This window comes from Rhineura floridana, chromosome 4 (assembly GCF_030035675.1).
Source record: "Rhineura floridana isolate rRhiFlo1 chromosome 4, rRhiFlo1.hap2, whole genome shotgun sequence".
NCBI lineage: Eukaryota > Metazoa > Chordata > Lepidosauria > Squamata > Rhineuridae > Rhineura > Rhineura floridana.
In genome coordinates, this window is record NC_084483.1 from 124665326 (window position 1) to 124684732 (window position 19407).

Consider the following 19407-nt stretch of genomic DNA (forward strand, 5'->3'; position numbering starts at 1 on the left):
AGGCTAGAAGAAGGAAGAAGAGCAGCAGAAAGAGAAAAGGAAAAAAGAATAAAAGGAGTGAAGGTGAGAAAAATAAGAGTAGATAAAGGGCTGGCTCTTAAGGAGCTCAGTCAGACCCTAACTGTCCACCACAACAGGCAGGGCTGGTCTGGAGGACGGGATGGCTCCTTCCCCTGGGTGAGGTAATCTGAAGATTAGACCCTGTCTGTCATGCCAGTGGGAGGAGCCATCCTGAGGAGCTGAATGCCCTCCAAAAACCACTGAGGAAGGTCTTCATTTTTGTGCATTCCCACCACATGTGCACATATGTCCCAATGGCATCACATCTCCGCCAACATGAAGCTGGTGAATATACAATTCCCATAGTAACTGTGTGGAGCTCCCCAGCCTTCATATGAAAAACAAGGTTGAAATCCATCCCAGTGCACTTTTCCTTGCAGAGTTTGCAAAGAAACTCATGCTTTTGTTTGCCACCCATGGCTCCTAGAGGGAAGAAGGCTGGGATATAAATCAAATAATAAATATATATAAATAAATAAATAAAAGAATGTAGTCCTGATTTATTGTCACATGCAAGGAGTAAATAATGTCCCCAAATTTCAGCCACAAACCAATTACAACAACCACAAATCCACCTGGGGCAAAAAACATCCCAGCACCATCTGAATCTTAAAAACATGGTGTTTTTCTTTCTTTTTTCTTTTTTACAGCATGTAACATACTGAGGTAAAATATGTTCCGTGTGGTTTTTCAAGCAAAAACAAACATAGAGAAGCAGAAAAGTGCCATTTTTTTCTGACACACCACACATAGATTAGTTTGGGGACATTTTACTGCTGCAAGACACATTTGAGTTCGGCTGGAGTGAAATTTAGAGAACTAGTGTGGTGTAGGGGTTAGAGCAGCCTTTCCCAACCAGTGTGCCTCCAGATGTTGTTGGACCACAACTCCCATCAGCCTCAGCCAGCATTGCCAATGGGAGTTGTGGTCCAACAACATCTGGAGGCACACCGGTTGGGAAAGGCTGGGTTAGAGTGTTGGACTAGGACCTGGGAGACCAGGATTAGAATTCCTACTCAGCCATGAAGCTCACTGGATGACCTTAGGCCAGTCACTGCCTCTCAACCTATGCTGCCTCACAGGGTTATTGTGGGGATTAAATGAGGAGGGGAAGAACCACGTACACCACCTTGAGGGCCTTGGAGAAACAGAGGGATATAAATGCAATAAAATAAAATAATAGCCCAGTGCCTGTTGAACAGGTTAGGGCTACTTGCAGCCGCAAACAAATAAGAGTGGGGGAGAGAATGCACTGAGTGTTAGTTATTAATTAGTACTAAGACATATAGTTCCCATCCTTACCATTTTGATTTAATTATTTATTTATTCAATTTATATCCCACCCTTCCTCCCAGTAAGAGCCCAGGGCGGCAAACAAAAACACTAAAAACATTCTAAAATATCATAAAAACAGACTTTAAAATATATCAAAAGATCTTTAAAACACCTTTTTAAAAAACCTTTAAAACATCTTTAAAAGAAATTCCAACACAGATGCAGTCTGGGATAAAGACTTTACTTAAAAGGCTTGTTGAAAGAGGAAGGTCTTCAGCAGCCGTCAAGAAAGATAACAGAGATGGCACCTCTCTAATATTTAAGGGGAGAGAACTCCAAAGGGTAGGTACCACTACTGTAAAGGTCCGCTTCCTATGTTAAGTGGAACGGACCTCCTGATAAGATGGCATCTGCAGGAAGCCCTCACCTGCAGAGTGTAGCAATCAACTGGGAATATAAAGGGGAAGACAATCTTCCAGGTATCTTGATCCCAAGCTGTATAGGGCTTTGTACACCAAAATCAACACCTTGAACTTGGCCCGGTAGCTAATCGGTAGCCAGTGCAACATTCAGCAGTGGGGTGACATGGTGGCGATACCATGCCCAGTGAGCAGTTGTGCTGCCAGTTTGCACCAGCTGCACCATCCTCACCAACCTCAAGGGCAGCCCCACATAGAGTGCATTACAGTAATCCAGACTGGAAGTCACCAGTGCAGTGGTCAGGCTATCCTGGTCCAGAAATAGCTGCAACTGTCTTACCAGCCAAACCTGGTAAAAGGAACTCCTAGCCACTAAGGTCACCTGGGCCTCTAGTAACAAAAATGGATCCAGGAGCACCCTCAGACTATGAACCTGCTCTTTCAAGAGGGAGTATGCCCCATCCAAAGCTGGCAACTAACCAATTATCCGAACTCAAGAACCACCAACCCCCCCTCCATCTTGCTAGGATTCAGACTCAGTTTACTGGCCCACATGCAGCCCACCACTGAGTCCAGGCAGCGGTCCAGGGCTTGCACGGCCTCTCCAGATTCAGATGTTACAGAGATACAGAGCTGGGTATCATCAGCATACTGCTGACACCTTGCCCCAAATCTCCTGATGACCGCTCCCAAGGGCTTCATACAGATGTTAAACAGTATGGGGAACAAGAAGGTACCTTGCAGCACCCCACAGCACAACTGCCAGGGGGCTGAAAGACAATCACCCAATGCTGTTCTCTGAAAATGACCTTGGAGGTAGGATCTGAACCAATGTAAAACAGTGCCTCCAATACCCATCTCACTAAGTCGGCTCAGAAGGATACCATCATCAGTAGTATCATAAGACGCTAAGAGATCAAGTAAGAAAAACAGGGTCACACTCCCCTTGTTCTTCTCCTACTTAAGGTCATCCATCAGGGCAACCAAGGCCGATTCAGTCCCATAACCAGGCCTGAACCCAGATTGGAATGGATCAAGATAATCTGTTTCATCCAAGAGTACTTGCAATTGCTGTACCACAATCCTCTTGATCACCATCGCTAAAAAGGGGGTATTTGTGACCGGCCAGTAGTTGTCACAAACTAATGGGTTCAGGGTGGGCTTTTTCAGGAGTGGTTGCATCACTGCCTCTTTCAACTCCTTCCCGCAAAGCCCCTCAGCAAGCTTTAATAAGCCAAGAAGGGCAAGAGTCAAGAGAAAACGTTGCTGGCCACATCATCGCAAGCATCTTGTCCATGTCATCAGCCTGCATAAACTGAAACCGATCCCAAAATGTTGCAGCAGCCATTGCACTGGATATCTCACTGCAGACTACAGTAGATGTGGATGGGGCATCAAGATTGCTACGGAGGCGAGCAACTTTACCCTAAAAGTGCATTGCAATCAATTCACAGTGGGCCACCGAAGGATCTAAAATTCAATTTCCTGGAGTTGATGTCAACACACCCCTGACAGTATGGAAAAGCTCCACTGGATAGCTACTTGACAATTGGATGGTGGCAGAGAAATAGGCCTTCTTCGCTGCCCTCACCTCTACACAGCAGGCACAGTCATGATGTTTTACTTGTGCCTGATCAGCCTCACAGCACATATTTAGCCACTTGCGGTCTAGCTGTCATCCAACCTGTTTCATTGTCCTCAGCCGCTGGTGTACCAAGGTGCAAACCAGGCTCCACAATGCCAGAGGGTGCTCAGGGGAAACTGTTTTAAGAGCCCAACAGCGTGAGAAGGGCTCCAAGAGGGTCACCTGTTCTATCTACTGGGAACTCCCCGAGGGCATTCAGGAATTCTGTAGATTCCATTAATCTCTGGGGGCAGACATCTTAATCTGTCCACCACCCCTGCAGGGGAGGATTGGAGCCATAAGTCTAAACATCATCAGGAAGTGGTCTCTCTCAGGACCCTTCCTCCCAGGATCCCACCTCAGGCACCACCTGCTAAGATCCCACCTGTGGTCACCGCCTTGTCATGGTCCCACCTCAGGGTACTGGTCTTTAAATGGTTCTCACCGGCTCTAGCAAAGAACTCTCAAGATCCCACTGCTAGGCAGCACCACCAGACACTCCCTGTAAGTCAGTATTGCCTTGAGACTGTGCCTTAGTCTCCTCCTGGCCTATTGATACTTTGTGTCTGGGTGCACTTGCAGGCCACAACCTGTAAGATAGGTATCTTTGTGCCTTTAAAGCATACAGCCCTGGGTTACTCTGGATACCTGATGATGTTACACTATCTCTTCACCGCTGCCACCATTGATACTGTTTCCCAACCTTGGTATAAGCCCTGCCCACCCTTCTGGTCTGTGTAAACCCAGCCAAGGATCAGGCGTTAGGTAAACCAAGGAATATTTATTTATATACACAGGAATAACAAGATTACTTAAAGTTATAGTTAACAAGCGTATGGTTTCATCAGATGCATTTCTCTTTATGTTTCTAGTCGTCAATAACCTGCCTCACTACCAGCCTAATCCAATCCAACCCACAAAACCAACTCCAACCTTCCTCAGAACTCCCACCAACAGAACTCCCACCAACAGAACCCTCTCTCAACTGTCATCCTCTCATTTATACCTTCAGACACTCAAACGCTCAGTCAATCATAATACAACATTCTCCAGCATTCCAGCCTATGTACTCCCCCCTCTCACTCAGTCTACTTACCATATATACTCTAATAAACCCACACTTACCATATTTACAGTACTATAAATACAGGGGCATCACAGTCTCACCACGACAATGGGGTGACATCTACCCCACTATCTCCAGACCACCCTTTAGTCCATCTGGAGCAAAAACCAAGTTGAGAGTGTGCCCTTCCCTATGTGTCGGGTTGGTGACAACTTGAGACAGCCCCATGGTTGTCATGGAGGCCATGAAGTCCTGAGCTGGAACATTAGAGGCAGCCTCAGCATGGACATTGAAATCACCTAGCACTATCTTTCTGGGCTCCTCCGATACCACAGCAGAGACGGCCTCCACCAGCTCGGTCAGAGAAGCTTCTGGACAGCAGGGTGGATGGTACATGAGCAGCAACCCTGGTTTACTGTCTCCTTGGCCTGACATCAGGTGCAGGCCTCACAGCCAGCTCCAAGACAGAGTGGTTTCCTGATGACAGAGATGGAAGTTCTATAGACCCAGGCTATGGTCGGAAGGCACATGAGACCACCACCTTGCTGAAGCTTAGCAGGTCTGGGTCTGGTCAGTGCCTGAATGGGAACCACATGTATGCCATCTTGGGTTCCATGGTAAAAAAAGGTGGGGTAAAAATGTAACAAATAAATAAACAATAAACAAATAAATAGACCACAAGAATCCCTCCTCCCCCATCCCTACAGCCTGTGCTGGTTTTGCACCGAGTATTCAAGTGGGCAAAGCTGGGTCAGATCTCCTCCCAGCTCACCCACCCAGGTCTCCGTAATGCACACCAAATCAGCACCTTCATCCATGATTAGATCATGGATGAGTGTTGTTTTATTGTGTACCGATCTGGCATTAAACAACAACACACACAGGCCAGTGGGCACAGCAGGTGAGAAATGAGGAACCCATCCATGGGAGGAATGGGAGTGAGGAACAAGGCACAGATAGCCTTGCCCTTGTCTTCTATGGTAGCTCACCACCTCCCCATGGTTAAACCTCCCTCTACCCATGATCACTTAAATTGGGATGGCATCACCCATGCCCCATGTAGTTGGCCATCACCACATTACATCTGAAAGACTAACTGTACCTACATTTGGGGAAGGGGGGATCTGGTGGGTACAACTGAGATGCAGTGTTATGAGGAACAGTATGTTATTTCTGTTTTATTGTTCTGCTGCTTTATCCTTTTTTATGGCTTATTTTAGCGGGTTTAACTGTTCTTTTAACCTTTGCTCTGATATGTTTTTGTACACCACCTAGAAAGGACATGGTCCTAAATGGAGGAATATATATGTCTAATTTTATGCTGAATTTTGGGGTCCATTTTGACCCCAGGGGCACTTTTCATTGTGTAATTTACACATAAGTAGACCTATAGGAGTGTCCTCCTAGGACATTGTCACAAATTTTACCTTGTACAATGTCCCTGAATTTCAGCCAGTTATCACTTACAGTTTTCCATCTCAAAAGAAAAAACCACTGGGGTCCAAATATAGCCCAGCAACAAGACTAAGGAGCACATTTCTGCCTCGGATGCGTTTTTACTATTAATTTACACATGGGTTGTCCTTCTAGGTCACTGTCATGAACTGTCACTCATACAACATCCCCAAATTTTAGCCAGTTACCACTTACTTTTTTCCTTCTGCAAAGAAAAGACCACTGAGGTTCAAATATATCCCAGAAATTGTGTTGTGCTCAATATGCATGTGGAATGGGCCACCATATACTGCTCAGAAAAAATCTACCTCCTCTGAATAAGGGTTTATTGGTTCAAGGTGTTTTGGTATTGTCAAGCACACTTGTGTTGACAACAGAGAAAAAATGGCATCGGGGGACAAAGTTCATCCTTCCATTGGAAACCTCATTGGGGTACAAATATACCTCAAAGACAGCCAGTGTGATTTTGTTTTGCTGGGTCTGCATGAGGGTTAAAATAAACTATAATACAGTACCAAATGTTTCTGACAATAGTCCCTCATAAGTCACAAACCAATCTTTATCCATTTCCTTCCACCACCTTTCCTATATGAACAGTTTTAGGTTTTACAGTCTCTCAATGCTTTAGCCTCAGACTGGCAGAGTTCTTCAGAAGACGCCTATAAGAAATGCTTTGTAACACGTCTTTGGCACTCTCATTTTCCTTAGAGTGCTCTTATCAACATACTGATGGTGGTATTCAGTCCTTACACTTTTGTAAAGACAATATGAATCAGCCTGAAATTATGCAGAGTTATGAAAAGCTTTACACCTATTTTTAAAGCTTGCCATCCTGGTTATATCACCACTAGTGAAGTAAGGGTTCATTACAACTTGCGCATTGAAAAAAGATATAAAAAATGCTCATGGGTGCAATTTTATTTTATGTTCTTTTTCTGGAATGTTCAGTTATGAAATCTAAAGTTACCAAATTAATTTTGAAAAACCAAACTTGATAATCAAACAACAAAATCCACACTTTCCTAGGGATTTTTTCCTATCTGGTAAATGAGGCAAGTCCCATATATCTTTTATAACTGTGTATTTGCTGGAATGCTAAAATAACAGTGCCTTGAGGAATTGTTCACTGCACTACCTGGTTCCTGAAAGACAATGTGAAACACTTTTGCTTTGCCCATATTATTTTTATGCTGCTTAACACTGTTGTGATTTTAAGAGTCTGATTTTCAAGAGTCTGATTGCCCAGAGGGTAAGCCTAGCCCTTTTGATACTTTTCTTTCTAAAACAAAAAAAACAAAAACACTGGAAATAGCTGACAAAGAGCTCTTCCCTCCAAGACTGCAATATTCATTTTTGTTTTAAGTGCCTGCTGTTTGCTGAACCAATTCAGACCATCTTTAAAGTATCAGCCCGTCACCTTGAATGCTGCAAGGAAAAATGTGTGCATGTGTTAACAGTTGCCAGTTCTCAGTTTTTCCTTCTGATGCAGCTAAGTAGCAAGCACCAAAATGCATTACACTTCACGGTATACTAACTCTGGTTTTAGTACAACCTGGCAACAGCTTTTGCCTCTGCAGTCCTTCATTCAGTGAGAGCTACAAGGAAGCATTCATACTAAACATAAACCTACCACATACAAATTCGGTGCTTAATATAATTCATAAAATGAAACTTCTGAATGGGCTTGTGTGTTTCTTTCAAGTCTTGTCTTTTCCTATACAATAACACCTCTGTTAACTAAGTAGATGCATTCCTGGACATTATTTTTTTTAAACAGAAACTTTGGTACCAGAGGTAGGAATAACATGGAAAGCATAGGGATAGGTTCCTACACCCACTCATAGATGTTTAAAGGCTGCCTACCTAGCACCCACCCCTCCCCCTCCTTCCCCCTCCTCTCTTTCTCCTCCTTTGAATCATACTGGATCCTTCCCTCCCCTCCCTGGGAGAAAGCAAGAGATCTCCTCAATGCAAACACACAGTCTTGTCAGTTTCACCCTAGCAAAGCAAAGGCACAGGCTTATTGGTTTATTAACAACATAGCAAAGACACAGGCTGGTCATTTTCACCTTAAGGCAAAGGCACAGATGTGAAACTTTATCAATAGCAAAACAAGCTAGTCAGTTTCACCTTCAAAAAGCTTTTGTTAAAAGCAGCTTCATTCCTGGAGGACTCCTTAACTGAGGTATTACTATACACAATTCTGCACTTTAAACAAATTAACCTGGATGTTGACATTTACCAGAAACTTTTAACACTGCCTCCTGTGAAGAACAAATTCTATACTTTAATTAACTATATGTGAAGATTCTTCCAACATTCAGCTTTATTGGATGGCTCCAGATTCTAGTATTACAAGAAAAGCAAAAGAAAAATCTCTATCCACTTTCTCCCATCATGAATAATCTTATACACCTCTATCATGTTGCCCCTTGCTTACCTTTTTTCCAAACTAGAAATGCAAATTTTGTAACCTTTCCTAATAGGAGAGTTCCTCCAGCCCCTTGATCATTGTGGTTGCTCTTTTCTCAGTACAGAAATCTGCCTCTCTTTTATTTGGATGGCAATTACTATTGGAAAAAAACAAAAACCTTTGCTCTATACTGCTTTTTTAAAAACCAGACCACACGGACTCCATACAGATGACCAAATCACCCCAAGATGAACTTTTTTTTACCCTAGAGCAGCTTTGTTGTCTATATCATCCTAAATGGCAGAAAGAAAGAGTCTTTTCCATACTTTTCTCCCAGCAGCTGGGTGACACTCTATCCAATGGACGGTACAAGCTACTGAAGTGATTCAGCATAGTGTGCCTGAAAGATGAATTGTAAACGAGACAGACAACAGTTTTATAACTCTCCAATATCTGTGAAGTGATGTACATCCCACTATTCTTTTCAAAGCTGACTTATCTTTTAACCTATCGGAAAGGCTTATTTTCTACAGTACTGTCAGCAGACAGTTAAGACAGCGTCAGCAGCACAGAGAAAAAGTTTAATGGACTATATTATGTTGTGCTTGAGATGGAGAAAAGAGTAACATCTATTTTTCTTCAAACTATGTACTGTATATACATTTCCAGAAATTCTCTCTCCCCACCCCCAAACATACTAGACTGCTTCAGCTAACCATTCAAGGCTTCATACACCATGGGTTACAGAGTTGGGAATGTGTGTTGGAGCCAAACACTTCTCCCCCACCCCTCCCATCACACACCAGCTTAGGCAAGAAAGATCCTGGCTTGTATTAAGCCAGAGTTGTCGGTTCCTGGTTTGTTTTCACCAAAGTCAGCATGTGACAGAAGAAGTGAGGAATAAGTGCTCAGCCTTGATGCTCATTCTCGGGTTCATAAACCATGGTTAATAGAACTTGAAATGATTATCTGAACTGGGCCACTATCTCCCTCCAGATCTACAAGTGGACCCTTTGTATTATTTATTTTTTTAAAAAAAATATTTAACATGCTTCCTTTTTTAAATATTTGGTGCTGTTGTCCTTCTCTTTGTATGTCCCATAGTTAGCCTCTGTCTCGTTTGGACACATTGCTGATTTTCTTGATGATGTCACTATGCTATGCCTGAAGAGTCTGATGTCACAAACACATCAGCATGGCTGTGGGCTGCCACAGCCAACTGGACTAAATGGGCAAACCAGGCTGGGGACTGTGAGGACAATGAAGGGAAAAGGGTGCAGAGAAGAAGTGGCAGTAAAGGAATAAAAGGGCATTGAGTAGTAGCCATACATGCCATATATTTTCAGAGTGTGCAGAGAAAAAGCAGCAGAAAGAAGATAGGTGAGGACAGGCCCACCCTTAGCAGGTGAGGGGCCTGGGGCAAAAGCATAGTTCCCCCCCCATTCTTTATCTCTCTCTATATATATTTATACACAAATATACAAAAATTGATTGAGGAGGTAGGATTTTTGAACTGTGGATCATTAAGTGGGGTGAGAATTTAGCTGCATATGACTGGGTAGGTTCAATTTACTTAATGGAAAGGACATGAGAGGACAGCAGAAAAAGGAGTGTTCACTTGGCAAAGAGAAAACCTCATACGGATTACAAATAACTTGAGAACATACACACTATATGGTAGGGGAGTAAAATGAGAAGCAAAGCAAAAAAAAGGATAAAAGCAGAGAAAAAAGGTCTGGTTTGCAGGAACAGCTGGCAGGAGGAGTAAACAGAGATGGCCCCCCTCTTAGGTTGACAATTCCACTTCTTGTCTACAAGGAGGGCACCACATGCATCAGTTGATATCTCAGGTTTCAGAAGGGAAACCACAGACAACAGGGGAAGTGGCTGCAGTTTCTTTGCTGGAGCCTGGGGATCCTTAATGCTCACTCAGATCTGCTCATCTGGTGCCCCCACTACCAAAAAGGGGTGATGAAGGTGGCCCATAGCATGGCAATGTGTTTACAAGCAGATGGCAGGGAAACAGGCAACACACCGAAGGGAGAAGCAAGCGAAATTGAGGTGGCGTGGAGAGGGAAGAGAGACAGAAGGGAAGACACAAATTATGGGTAAACAAAAGAAAGTCCAGTAGGAGGAAACGCTGCTCTCCCACCCCATCTCCCCGATTCTGGGGGCGGGTGGAGAACCAACAACCATGCAGGAACTAAAGTAACTTCCAAGTGTCTGGAAGGGCTTCCAAAGTACGGCCGACATTTGGGGAAACGCCTCTGAGCCCCATTTTTGCTTCTGGCCTTCCATGCCCACGAGCTCTTGGCTCCCAGACTCCTCTCCCCCAGCTTGTTTTCCCCAAACTCTCCGGTCGCCTGGGCCCAGCATCTCCAAGTCTCCAAGCCACGCCACTGGACCCCCTTCAGCTCAACTTGCATTGGTACAACCTCTGTAGTGTTGAAAATCGCTGCGGTAACCTGTCAAGCACTCCCCTCACTGGTCGCTGGTTTCTGAGACTCTATATATGCAGATCGCCAAGCGTGGGGACCCCCAAAGCCCGGGGCCGGGGGCAACTGCCCCGCTTCCCAGTGCCTAGGGATGGCTCTAGGTGAGGATTCCCCTTCCCCAGCAATCTGTTGTGCTACATTTAGACATGGGGTTCATTGTGTCAATTTTACTGCTTCCAATGGTAGCGCTTCTGTCCCAATTTCTGACATTCCTTTCACACTGCAGTATTTGTTGCTTTATGGAATTGTGACTTTTTGATTGATATGGCACCATGTTGTGGTATATTCCATTCACATTAGAGGGTGCGGTGTGACACAACAACAAATGTCATTGGACATGTTGCTACTCCCCGACTCTTTCTGCACATGCGCACTTCTGTTCCCCCATGATTCCCTCATGAAAACGGCAGAAAAGAACTGTACAATGGTATACCACCCCAAATTTTGCCATTTTACTCCTGTGGTTTTCTGGGGTTGTAAACAGATTTTATTTTTTTTTAGAATCAATTAACGTGGAAATGAATGCTAAACTTTCTAGAAGTGGTTTTTACATTGTGTGAAAGATCAAACAAAATGCAGAAATTATCAGGTAAGGAAATGTCGGGAAAACAGAATAAACTGCTGTCTGAATGCAGCCTTATTTTAATGTGCTAGTTTTTAAAGTGAATTTTGAAATTAGAGAATATTTAATATTATCCACCCATTTAAATGGATCCCATATGTGCCTCTTTTTTCTGGAAACATTATTGAGGAATTTGTTGTTCAGGTAACTTTCCTGCAGCCAGATCCATAATCTGTATCAGGCTGGGATCTAGGATCTTCCTTACATATCCATCTAGTAAAAGTTACCCCCTGTATATTATCCTCACATGCAGACAATCATTTCAAAAAGGTACACACAGGCATGTTGCATAGAAACAGCACTTATTAATAAGTGCATCAAAATGATTTTTTGTACCATGGAGAATAAGTTCTCAGACTAGATTTAGGGAAATCACACCTGTATGGAGTACTAATATGTACAGTTTGCATGATGTGAAATGTAATTAATAACACACAATATATAATAATTATGTAATATAGCGTGTTTTGGAGTGTTCAAATCACTTCACATAAATTTATCTCAGTAAAATTTTAATTACAATTGTAACTCCCTCCCACAAAGTGGGATAAAATGGTACTATCAACAAACACACACATTTTTACAAACTCCCAGTGAGGTAACTCACTATTATTATCCCCATGTTGCAGGTAATGGGGGTGAGGCTACAAGACAGTCTTGCTTAAGACCACATACTGACTTGATAACTTTGAAAAGATTTGAACTGTGGACTTTGTTGTTCTTTGCTGCTATACTGCATTAGCTCTCATTTAAAATCATGTAAATGTACTGTGATAGTGATGATGACTATGATGATGATTAATTTTACCCAAGTGTCTTGATAACAGTACAATACAATATACGAAAAACAAAATAATTAATAATATGTGAGTACTGGCACCTCATTTCTTTTACCAAAAAAACCACTGTATGCATGTACACCACTAACTGCCACTGCTGCATAAAAATTAACACTCAAATCTCTGGGGGTAGAGAAATGTCTTTGCTTAGTGCTGTCAATGCCAGAAGAGCATTCCATAGGGTAGAAACACACTCATTTTTCTGCCAGTTCCAGTGCATCTCTACTTCTCTCTTTTGAAAATGGGAGCACGCATCGCTAGTCAAGCCCTGCCCCTTTCACTGTAAAACTTGGCGGCAGCAATCTTCAAAAAGATTTCTCAATTGATGGGCAGATCAACCCATTCCCCATCCAGGGGTGGCTATTGGAAACATTTGTTCTGGTGACTAGTGTGTTCACAGCCATTGAGAGGGACCATTACTGAATATGCCCATTCCCTTGTTGCCACCCTCAGGACCACTGCTGGATCGGGTGCATAGAGCAGGGCCACTGATGCTAACCTCAGGGCAGAGACAGGCTCATATGGGAAAATATTGGACAATGTGTGAGTTGACAACCACCCACACATACACACTAAATAACATTGCTTGATACACTGTTGTATCAAAAAACATCTGCCCAAAAACTTTTAAAAAACAACTGAAGAGTTTTAACATGCCTATGTGAGATAACAAACTATTGTTATCCCAAAGCTTTTTAGTCATTCAAAATGATTACCCAACATGTCTATAACTTTTATGCCCTTAACAGATTGGGGAATTGGAGGGAAGCAACATAACACATCTTGCCAATCCATTCAATAACAGAAGCAACACAATGATTTATATTATTTTTTAAAAAACTAGAACCTCTATTTGATCCACATTCCATTGTAAGAACAAAACAAAACTGAATTAAAAGATAAAACATTCTAAAATGCAAAGTCTCTGTAATGCCAGGACAGTATGCCTGGCATTCTTCAAAGTGACTTACCGAACATCTGTACAGGTTATACATGATATGCACCGACTATTTGTTGTAATGAGGTTCAGTGCCACAGATGTCTCACTGTCAGAGGTTGGGTGTGCTCCACATTTAAAGTAGAATTCCTGCAATATTGAAGAAGAGATAAAAGGACGATTACATACTTCCACTTCATGTCCTCTCTCTATCTTAGTCGAAGTGAAGTTTGAGGCAGTAGATAAATCACTACTGCCAGTAGAAAAAGAAGATACTCATTAGGGATGCTTTACAGGGGATGCCTCACAGTATCTTTGTGCAAGGTGTATATTTTGCTCTTTGGACATAATCTGAAGGAAGACAGTGTATCAGCACTTGCACAGGTTCTGTGCTGGTTTTCTTGGGGGGAGGAAGGATAAATGGGGGAAAAAAGCTTATACAGAAATACAAAGGCCCTGATCCTGCAAGGAGTGATCCACATGTAGGAACTCATTTCCCCACAAGAGTCTGCTGCGAGGTAGGGGATTTGTCCACATCCAGATGCTCACCAAAGTAACAAATAATACACTTCCAGTTCCAACCTCAGAAGATTGTTAGAACCAGGACATTGCAATCCATGGCTGTTCTGAAATCTAGACCAAAGACAGGGAACCTGTGACCCTCCAGATGTTGCCTTTAACTCCCATCAAACCTAGTCAACATGGCCAATGATCAGGGATGATGGGAGTTGTGGCCCAAACAAACTGTAGGGCCACAAGTTCTCCATCCTTGATCTAGACCTTCAGGGTCCCCCAAATTGAGTGACTTTTTGAGTGCTAGAAGGGCTGGAAGCTCAGATCTCAAATACGAAGAACAGAAAGTACCACTCTTTGACTAGGCAAAGATAGAAAGCCTCTTCTATTTCTAATTACATTGGGTGTAAAACGTAACTCCTTGTAACCATCACCAAAAACACTTTCAAGCTCTTAGAGTATCAAGGATCTCTGCTATAATCATGTTTGGAAATACAAAAAGAAATAGGAAAACATGAGCAGAAAATGTTGCATGTCAAAAGAAGATACATATACAGCAATTTTGTAACTACTGTAGAAGGGATGGGGACATTCCCCCCCCCAAAAAAAACCCAAGGCAATGAAGTGACCACAGAAGAATAGCAACATAATAAAAGCAACATAGAAAGTCACTGGAGAGCTTCTGCACAATTCACAGTGTTGTAAACCCAACAGAATTATATCTACTGCTATGGGTATGACAAATTGTAAACCGAGCACATAAGAATCCCAGCAAAAGAGAACTGTGCTGTGTGCTGCATTTAATAAGGAATATGATTTTCTTGATGAAAGTGATTCTGTTTTGTTTTGTAAATATATATTTTAGTCTCCATATTGTTTTTCAACACAGCCAGATAATGTAGTTAGTATGCAGGAATGTGACTTTATAGTGTAATTTGATCCCACTCATTTGAACTAGGTATTTTCAACATTTATCAAATAGCAAAGACCATTTTCAAGAGAACCTTATACCCATATATTGTTGTTTGTCGTATGCACAATTTGCTAGCTGCACTACATTGTGTTTGCATTGTAAACAACTGATTGGCCAACACAGACATACTATACCAGTGTTGGCTGCTGAGGTATAACACACAGTGAATGGGCATTTGATCCTTCAAAAAAAATGTTGTGATGAGACAGTTTTATGGTAACAACAAACTATTTTTGTATTTTATATAAGCAAATTCTTTAGGTCCACCTGGCATAATGGTGATTCAGTTGTGACCACAGGAAGTGTTTTAGAATACTATTACACCGCTCTCTGAATTCTAACTTCTAAGAGTCTATTTAATGCTGTGAAAATCCAGTGAAAAGGTTGAAGGAATGAAAGCACACAATTGCTGCTGCTTCTTTTTTACCTAATAACATTTATAATCTGGATATTTGCTATAAATATATCCATGAAAATCAGATCTAAGGGGCTATGGATAAGAATGGCCATATGTATGTCTCATGCTTTATCTGACATCTAAGAAAAACATTTTTAAAAGTGATATCCATAGAGTGATTATATCACCTCCCCCAAGTATGCGCATAGCTAGAGACTTATTTTTCCCTTCATATTTTAAATAAACAGCAGTTTGCTGTTTGTGAGGGGCTTCGGTGAAGACATTAAGAAAAAAAAGTTATCTACATATGTATGTTGGTGATGGACATCAGCCTTTTATTATTATTATTATTATTATTATTATTATTATTATTATTATTATTATTATTATTATTATTATATATCCCATTGTTCCTCCCAGAAGGAGCTCAGGGTGGCAAACAAAACCAGTAAAAGTACTTTAAAACATTTTAAAAACAAAATACTTTAAAACATATTAAAACAAAACATCTTAACAATTTTTTTAAAAAAAAAAACCTTTAAAAACATCTTAAAAAGCCATTCCAACACAGATGCAGACTGGGATAAGGTCTCCATTTAAAAGGCTTGTTGAAAGAGGAAGGTCTTCAGTAGGTGCCAAAAAGATAACACAGATGGCTCCTGTCTTATATTCAAGGGGAGGGAATTCCAAAGTGTTGATGCTACAACACTACAAGTAAGCTTCCTATGTTCTGTGGAGCGGATCTCCTGATAACATGGTATCTGTAGGAGGCCCTCACCTGTAGAGCACAGTAATCGACTGGTTATATAAGGGGTAAAATGATCTTTCAGGTATTCTGGTCCCAAGCTGCATAGGGGTTTGTACACCAAAACTAGAACTTGAATTTGGCCTAGTAGCTAATGGACAACCAGTGCAATTCTTTCAGCAGTGGGGTAATATGTTGGCGATACCCTCCCCCGGTGATCACTCACATCACTGCATTTTGCACAAGCTGCAGCTCCCAGATCAACTTCAAGGGCCGTCCCACATAAAGCACATTACAGTAATCCAGAATTATACTTTCCAAATCACATGAAGTATTAGTTCCCCTCTATTCAGCACTGGTTAGGCCTCATCTTGAATACTGCATCCAATTCTGGTCTCTGCACTTCAAGAAGGATGCAGACAAACTAGAACAGGTTCAGAGGTGGGCAACAAGGATGAGCAGGGCACTGGAAACAAAGCCCTATGAGAACAGACTGAAAGAACTGGGCATGTTTAGCCTTGAGAAAAGACTGAGGGGAGATATGATAGCACTCTTCACGTACATGAAAGGTTGCCACACAGAGGAGGGCCAGGATCTCTTCTCGATTGTCCCAGAGTGCAGGGCACAGAATAATGGGCTCAAGTTGCAGGAAGCCAGATTTCGACTGAACATCAGGAAAAACTTCCTAACGCTTAAAGCCATACGACAATGGAAGCAATTACCTAGAGAGGTAGTGGACTCTCTGACACTGGAGGCATTCAAGAGGCAGCTGGACAGCCTTGGGAATGCTGTCGGGAATGCTTTGATTTGGATTCCTGCATTGAGCAGGAGGTTGGACTTGATGGCCTTGTAGGCCCCTTCCAACTCTACTATTCTATGATACAAGTAGCAACCCAGTAGAGCTTTTCTGATGGGCTTTTGTCATTTGACCAAGAAAGCTTTGCTCTGACACCCTCAGCAGCCTGCTTTAACAACTTTGGGAGACACTTCAGGGATAAATATTGCTTATATTTGGACAGTTGGATGCCACAGTTAGAGCAAGTTCAATGGAGGCATCCAGTGCACTGTTTATTCCTTCTGGACTGGATCTGTTTTGATTATTGCAGCCTGACTAGCTGCTTGAAAAAGTGTGGCCAACCACCTGCCTCTTTGACCTTTGCCCAACCTGGCTTCCTAAAGCTTGCCATAGGGTATTGACAGGGTGAATCCAGGGAGTGATCAATGCTTCAGTGGAGGAGGGTAGAGTACCATCTGCTTGAAGGAGGCAATGGTGCATCCCCTTCTTAAGAAGACCTACTTGGACCCAGAAGTGAAAGAACTATCACCCAGTGGCACATATCTCGTTTTTGGCCCAGTTGTTCAAGTAGGTGGTGGCAGTCTGGCTTCAGGCATGCTTGGAAGAGACTGAATACCTCAACCCATTTCAGTCTGGCTTTAGGCCTGGTCATGGCACTATAACTGCCTTGATCACCCTGGTTGATGACATTTGTCAGGAGAGAGATGGGGGAGTGCAACTCTGTCTGTTAGTCTTGATCTCTTTGTGGCTTTTGATACAATTGACCACAGTATCCTTCTGGAGTCACTCAGGGAGGTAGGGGCACAGTACTTCAGTGGTTCTGCTCCTACCTCCAGTGATGTTTCCAGAAAATAGTTATGGGTGGCTACTGTTCAACTCCATATGAGCTTTCCTCTGGTATCCCACACTGTTCCCTCCTGTCCCCCATGCTATTTAACATCTATATGAAGCTGCTGGGAGCTGTCATCAATACATGGGATGACACCCAGCTCCATCTCTCTATTCCATCTGAATCGGGAGAGGAGGCTGAGGTGCTAGACAGGTGTTTGGAGGCAGTGATGGGCTGGATGTGGGCCAATAAACCAAAACTGTATCCTGAAAAGACAGAGTTATTATGTGTTCCAAATTCTTGAAACTAGGAGGTGGGAAGATGGCCTGTTCAAATGGGGTTGCACTCCCCTAAAAGGATCAGGTTTGTAGCTTGGGGGTATTCCTAGATCCAATATTGTTACTTGAGGCCCAGGGGGTCTCGGTGGCTAGGAGTACCTATTACTAGCTACAGCTGGTTCGCCAGCTATGACCCCTTTTGGACAGAGAAAACTTGACCACGGTACTTCCAGATTAAATTACTGCAATGCGTTCTATGTTTAGCTGCCCTTGAAGATGACTTGGAAACTTCAGCTGGTCCAAAATGCAGCAGCCAGATTACTGGCTAGTGTTACTTTTAGAACTCATATAACTCCTGTTCTAAAACAGTTGCATTGGTTGGCAGATTGTTTCTGGGCCCAATTCAAGGTACTCATGCTAATGTATAAAGCGCTAAATGACTTAGGCCCCAAATATCTGAGAAACTGCCTCCTTCCCCATAGATCTTTTTGGGTGTTAAGATCAGTAGAGGGGGTCTTCCCAGTAGTTCCACTACTTTCAGAATTTTGGGGGGTGGTGGCCCGGGAGAGGGCATTCTTTGTGGCAGCCCTTAAATTGTGAGATTACCTCCCCCACAGAGGTGCACTGGCACCTTTGCTGTACAGTTTTTGGTTAATATTAAAGATGCACCTCTTTACCCTGGCCTTTGGCACTTGAGATGTATGTTTTCAGGACCCACCCTATTCTTGTGATTTGTTTTGTTTTTAATATTGAATTTTAAATTGCTGTAACCTGCTGGTGAAGAGTCGTAATAAATATACAACAACAACTTCCTCCACAAAACAGCTTACCATCTCAAATAAAAACAAACTCTGGTCAGTAATCTTCAGTTGCATTTTCAAATAGTTGAAATGTTCAAATCTGTTTCAAGGGCAGCCCACATAGTTTCATGGGATCCAAGGAGAACCTCTGGCAAGATTGGGAGGAAGAAGAGTGGGTTGCAGATGTTGGGGAAGGGGCTAGGGAAATCCTGGGAGATACACTTCCAGAAGCCTCTGGCAACTGAGTTTAGTGAGGTTAATGTAGCCCATTACTCTCCCCTGTCTCTGACAACTGATGAGGCTGCCTCACTGGCACCCAGCCTAGACCTAGCTGTTGAACAACCTGAAGTCTTCCAAAGAGTGGAAAGTGAAAGCAGTCTTTTAGACCTTGTTTATGGTTTAGCCAAGGTCATAGAGATTAGAAAAGGGGCAGCTTCAGAAAATCCTTTCAGCTCCTAGAAGGAGCCTTCACCTTGCAGCAAGAGCAAGAAAGAACTAGAGACTGTTCGGTCAAGTATGTGCCCGCCCACCTCCCTTATATTTAGGATGGGTGGACGAGATTAAGGCATGGTGACAACAGTCTGACATTGCCTCCACATACCTAGTTTACACCCTGAGATATGTAGTCTGTTGTTGTTTTCACCTGCCTAGTTTGTATCCTGAAACACGCATACCCTGTTTATGAGGGATGCTTGTCCTGCTTCTGAGGTATGTCTAGTCTGCTCCTGTTATGTATCCCAAATCATGCCTAGAATGCCTGATGTTGTTTTCCTGTACTGACATCTGGAATAAAGTTCATTAAAAAAAAAAAAACCCAGCCTTTGAGTCCTGAGCCTGCTTTTCTTATTGACACATAGAGTTTATTACAATA

General features: G+C 42.7%; 1 protein-coding gene across 10 annotated transcripts in view; it reads right to left on the bottom strand.

Moving 5' to 3' along the window:
- Positions 1 to 19407, bottom strand: part of PRKN (parkin RBR E3 ubiquitin protein ligase) — a 1296326-nt gene that overhangs the window by 658055 nt on the left and 618864 nt on the right. For all 10 annotated transcript variants that reach the window (XM_061624330.1, XM_061624331.1, XM_061624327.1 and 7 more), the window contains one exon: positions 13240 to 13355. In XM_061624330.1, coding sequence (XP_061480314.1) covers positions 13240 to 13355 — 116 coding nt within the window. The remainder of the gene's footprint in view (positions 1 to 13239; positions 13356 to 19407) is intronic.